Source organism: Lolium perenne, chromosome 2 (assembly GCF_019359855.2).
Source record: "Lolium perenne isolate Kyuss_39 chromosome 2, Kyuss_2.0, whole genome shotgun sequence".
Classification (NCBI taxonomy): Eukaryota; Viridiplantae; Streptophyta; class Magnoliopsida; order Poales; family Poaceae; genus Lolium; species Lolium perenne.
Window position 1 is genome coordinate 225640625 of NC_067245.2, and position 5970 is coordinate 225646594.

Genomic DNA, 5970 nt, shown 5'->3' on the forward strand with positions numbered 1-5970 from the left:
TGCTCCAACAGTGCAGATTCAAATACATGCTGCTTGTACTTGTACTCACTCGGTCTCAAATTTTGGATGTATCTAGATGTTAGTGTCTACATACATCTAAATTTTGATAAAATTGACACAAAATTGGAAGAAGTACTATTAATAACGTGAGATTAGCTTGGTTCCTCATGATGCTGCATATTTTACTGGAGGCAAGGTTGCAACTAGTATTTTTTTTGATCCGAGATTCATCATTTCGCTTAACCCAGAAATACAACCAAGCTATCAAAAATCAATACAAATAGGTATTTTTGCACGAGATTTTCCACTCCCTCATCTAAAAATAGATATCTCAACTTTTCCTTTTGTAACGCTAATTGTAACGCTAGCAAAAGCCTTGTTTTGGACCCACTCACAAGTCACAACGATCGTATCTTTGCAACTCCAAATATTTATTGAAAATTTTAGACAAAAAATATAAGCTAAAATATGCTTAGATAAACTGATCCTTGGCCGAGGGAGTAAGGGCATCTCCAACGAAGCGACACAAAACGAACAACAAAATTGTCCTCGCGCGTCATGGTCGTTTTTTGCTGTCCGTTTGCGCATGGGACTGCCCCACCCATATAATTTTTCCTACTTTTTTGTCAGACGCGAGCGGACACTCGTCGCGCCTGAGAAGACGCATCGAGTCAGGGTCGCTACCAGGCGGGCCCGACGAAACGTTCGTCAGATGCGAGCGGACACTCGGCGCGTCCGCGTAACGTCCGCAAAGACGCATCCGAGACGTATTTTTGGGCCAGGTTTTCGTCTTCGCGGAGCACGTACAGCCCAATCACTATGTGCCGGGCCACACATTTTTGGATTACCGTCGCTCGTCGTCCCGTTGGAGATACCCTAAACCCACATACCCTGCCGAAGTCCAATTCGTGAAAAATACGGTGGACTTATTTTTTGGAGGAAAACAATACGGTGTACTCCACCCTGTACAAAAGAATCACGGTAGGTACCAGCACCTAAACTACCCCACCCACTAATCCTCAATCCGCGACCGCCATGTTTCAGCCAATAGGAGCACGCCGCGCCGCAACCACGATCCGTGGCACCGTCGAACCGCTGTCCTCCACCGTTGGATCGCGTCAGGCCAAGCACACAAACATGCGATCGTGGCCGTCCGTTCTAACCGAGACACGTGGCTGGGGGACCCTGCTCCCGAGTATAAATCCTGACCTCATCCCACAAAAAACAAAAGTCACACCCCACAGCCGCTTTCATCGACTCCCGGAAGTTGCAACCTCTCCCGGCGGATTTGGGATCTCGGAAGCGCGCGAGGTAAATCCTCCACCCCCTCTCGTTCTCTTCGATTCTGCTGTAGTTCCTCGCTTTGGTTGGTGATCGGCTCGCGGTAATCTCGATTTGGCGGTCGATTTGCGGGTTGAACTGGGCGCGGATCTGGATTTGTAGGCGCGATTAATTAGGGTTTGTCTGCTGTTCGTCGCTGCGGTTGTTTCGGCTGATTGTTTAGGGTTTTTTTTCGATGCTTAGATCTGGATTAATCGCGGTTTCCTGTGTCTCTGCGTGACACGGAATTTGTGCTTGGCTAGTTTTGCCGAACGATGCAGTAGTTGGAACGCGTGGTTTGATGATATACGAGTTGGCGGCGTACCGAACTAGGAATTACTGCTAGTCTGTTCCTTCGTTTAGGCTATAGTGGTATTAAGGTTATTTGCGTACCAGTGGCTTCTGATATGTGTGATCTCTATCGAATTTCGTATCTGCTGGTCCTGCAAATCTGCTGCTTCATTTGTGTACCAGTAGTGTCGAATTTGGTTTCTATGTGCTGTTTTTTAGGATAGGAAGATGTGACTAGTTAGTGCTTTTTGGTTGTTATAGGATGAAACGAAATTAGTCTGGGTTGATGGTACCACACATCTGAAGTATGGATTAGACTTGTATGACATAAACAATTACGAATCGGGGGAAACCTCACACCTGTATTGTCATAATTTTGTAGTATGTGATTGTTCTACAATAGTGATATTATAGTATTACCGATTGTTGTAGTTGGCATCACATGATTTGATGATATGTGAGCACACAGACTGCCCAATTAGGAATTGCTGTAACTTTGTTTATGCTATTAGTGTATCCAAGTTCATTTTGATTACCTAAATTCTTCTCGGCATGCGCGTGCCAAACCGATGTCTCCGGCGGACCTACTATAGGACAACTTTTTTAAACCATGAGTCCAGCTGTTAAAGAAATGGTAGGCTAGCTGATAACATGTGTCATTTTTTGAAAAAGCTGTAACTTTTAAACCGTGTGGCGAAATGACAATCCGTTTTCACTTCTAGAATCCACACGGCGAGAGCTTCGAAACTAGACCATATATTCATATGTTTTGATGAATTTTTTAATAAGCAACTTTGAGACGCGACAGAGCAACTTTGTTGTGCAACAAAAGAACTTTGATATGCGGCAAAGCAACTTTGGTGTGCAACGAAAACACTTGATTCACAACGATGGTAGGCTATACAACAGCTGCAGCAACAACTCCCAGTGCAGCAGAAAAATTATACGAGCAACTCTAAGTCGTTGGTTGCACCCATGATGTAATTCACAAGATTTGGCCCTAGTCAGTCGCAACAAAAATGTTGCTGATCAAGCCATCCCAGCCCTCGCCACTAACGAGCATACTTGTAAGTATCATCGCCCCACATTTGGTGGCTCTGGCATAGCTAGCGTTGCTTTCTGAAACACCCCCACGTCGGCCGAGTCAGTCGTTTCCCTGCTCATGCTGGCCGAGTCTTCCTAGCAACTTTGTTGCAAAAGTTGCTTTTCGTTGTTGCTAAGTTGGTTGTAATACTTTTCGGTAGTGTAGGCAACTTTGCATAAACGAGTAGGCAAGTTCACTGAAATAGTAAACAACTTACTACAAATGATAGGCAACTTTGCTATCATGGTAGGAAACTTCGTGGCGAGTAGGCAACTTCGCTGCGTCAGTAGGCAAATTCGCTGCAACGGTATGCAACTTGCTGCAAAGATAGTGGCGAAGGAAATTTTTCATTGCACTCAAAGAGTTGCTTTGTCGCACACCAAAGTTATTTTACTGCACAACAAAATTGCTCTATCGCGTATTAAAGTTGCTTGTTAAAAAAATCATTCGAAACATATGAAAATGTGGTCTACTTTCGAAGCTCTCGTCGTAAAGATTCTAGAAGTGAAGACGGATTATAATTTCGCCGCACGGTTTAAAAATTATAGTTTTTTGAAAAACAACACGGAATATTAGCTAGCCTACTATTTCTTTGACAGCTGGCCACAACTTTCAAAGGGATAGACATAAATTTTCTAATTAGTAGGGTGTGCCCGATCGCTCCTAACATGCACTTTCCATTTTAGGATGGCCGCTCAAATTGACCAACAAGCACGCGACCGCTCCCTAGAAACGTCCTTTTGATTAATAGCTTGTGCTATATTTGTTTTATGGAGCATTTGATATCTTGTCCTGCAAACCTTTTATCTTCATGTTGGCTACAGTAGTATTAGTATTTGCTTCGAAACATTTGTGGGGGGTGCTGTATTTGTGCAGGGGCTGGATATTTGTTTGTAATATTTGCTATCTACTAGTTCTGTTGTTTTAGGATGGAAAGAGGTGATAGTAGTAACTATCTGAACTATTCGTTTACTTGTATGACATGATTTGCCACAATACTGTCTGTGCCAACGCGATTATGTTATAATATTCATTTGATGCTTAGAGCCATCTGCAGCTTAGGCCAGGATAAACTTGGCCTAGCTCTAACAAAGGAAGTGAATTGTGGTACACTAATACATGTATGCATTAGTGATGCTGCCTTTATAGTCAAAATTTGAAAGAGCAATTGCTATCTCAGTTGTAAATCCAACACTATTGCCTGCTTAATCAGTTTGTATTGACATTGTGTCTGAAGTTTGTACTGTACTAACCTGTTAGTGTCCTGACACTCAAAACTTTGAAAAACTGAATGTATATGCAGCTATCTGTGGGAGATAAATGATTATACCTGATAATTGAAAGTAGATTTCTGCTTAATTAATTGGTTATATCTTCTCATGCTTTCTATTTTTCGAAATTTGGTTCCCAAACTAATTTGGTTTTTGTTTACATATCATTATGTTCTAACATTTGGATAAACATAGTGGTATCTTTAGTGTTCTTAGTGTTCCTCCAGTTTGTAAGTGCATGATGTGTTTCTGTGTATCTATGAATGAACAATCTTAGTTGCAAGTAGACTGGTCTTTTCTTTCAGTAGGAAATTATATCTTGTGGTATATATGATCTTGTTGTGTTCAGAATCTTAGTTAGAAGTGTACTGTGTCTTTTCATCTGAAGGTGCAGACAGTATTGTTGTTGTATAATGTCTCCTGTAGGTACTCTGGGTTGGAACGTGTGTATAGTTACTGAACCTATCATTAATATGAAATCACATCATTGACCATTGGCATGCCGTTGTTTGCCTACTATTTGCTGTGTTATGTCCATATTCAGGGAATTGATTGTCTTCTGTTTCTTCAGGTAACCAAAGTTTGTGCTCATGGCTCGTACTAAGCAGACTGCTCGTAAGTCCACTGGAGGAAAGGCTCCAAGAAAGCAGCTGGCCACCAAGGTTTGTTGCTGTAAAATTGACAGATTTATTATGCCATATTGTTACTTGCTCTTTGACTATCCTATAGTTTGCAGTACAATTTGAACCTCAACTTCATGGCATGTATAAATATTGCACTGAAATATATATGGATTGTTATAGCATTACTGACAATACTCTGTTTTTTTTTTTGCTTTCAACAGGCTGCCCGTAAGTCTGCTCCCACTACTGGAGGAGTGAAGAAGCCTCACCGCTACCGCCCTGGGACTGTTGCTCTTCGGTGTGTAAAGCTTTGAACTTTATGATCTGTGTCATTGCACATTAATTTCATTTACACATTTTTTTGTTTCAAACTAGAAGAACTAAGCCTCATATGATTAACATTGCAGTGAGATCCGCAAGTACCAGAAGAGCACTGAGCTGCTCATAAGGAAGCTCCCATTCCAGAGGCTTGTTAGGGAGATTGCCCAGGATTTCAAGGTGACATTTGTGCACTCTATTTGCTGTGCCCTTCTTATATTGTCAACTCTCATCAAGTAAACTAAGCTTTCCTTTTGTCATCCTGCTGTGTTTGTGCAGACCGATCTGCGTTTCCAGAGCCACGCTGTGCTTGCCCTTCAGGAGGCTGCAGAGGCCTACCTGGTGGGTCTCTTCGAGGACACCAACCTGTGCGCCATCCATGCCAAGAGGGTGACCATCATGCCCAAGGACATTCAGCTCGCCAGGAGGATCCGTGGTGAGAGGGCTTAGGCGCTCTGTCTCTGGAATGCCTCTGGACACCAATGTTCTGCCTATCGGCTGAACACTTATCGTGTGTCATGAACTACTAATAGCACTAGTCTTGTTTGGGAGTATGTCAGTACTGTCCTCTGTGTCTATGTTCTAGAACTGGGTCGTTTGTTCGTTGGTCTGTCAAAGCATCCACCTGATGGGTGCAAGTCTCTTTGCTATCTGAACCTTGGATTTATGCGTGGTAAATTGATAATATGTGAACAATTAGAAGATTATTCCGTGTCTCATTTTATTTGTTTCTGTGACGCATGGGTACTAGTGTGTGGTATGCAATTTCCCTATCTTTTAGTAAGCCTACAGCAAAGTGAAATTATATGTCATTTGGTGCTAAGCTGTGGTTATTGTGTCAAGAGTTAAATGACAAAATTTAACTTGTGGGAGTGCATCACTGCATACAATAGCGTTGATCATAAGTTTAAAGTTACTGGCCGTGACCCTTAAACTGTTGCTCTTTGCCACTGAGTTCACAGAGATTATTATGGAGGGGTGACTACATTGGCAGACGCCGAAAGCTAACCAAATGTGGAAAGAAGTATTTCTGAGCATACATAATTTGGCTAGATCTGGTGTT

At 42.4% G+C, this 5970-nt stretch overlaps 1 protein-coding gene across 1 annotated transcript; it reads left to right on the forward strand.

The window, feature by feature from the left end:
* The first annotated feature begins 1206 nt into the window (after window positions 1-1206).
* On the forward strand, window positions 1207-5614 carry LOC127335067 (histone H3.3). The gene is made up of 5 exons (XM_051361656.2): window positions 1207-1311; window positions 4538-4628; window positions 4811-4887; window positions 4997-5087; window positions 5187-5614. The coding sequence occupies exons 2-5, from the start codon at window positions 4557-4559 to the stop codon at window positions 5355-5357; spliced, it is 411 nt and encodes a 136-aa protein (XP_051217616.1). The 5' UTR covers window positions 1207-1311; window positions 4538-4556; the 3' UTR covers window positions 5358-5614.
* Window positions 5615-5970: the final 356 nt, after the last annotated feature.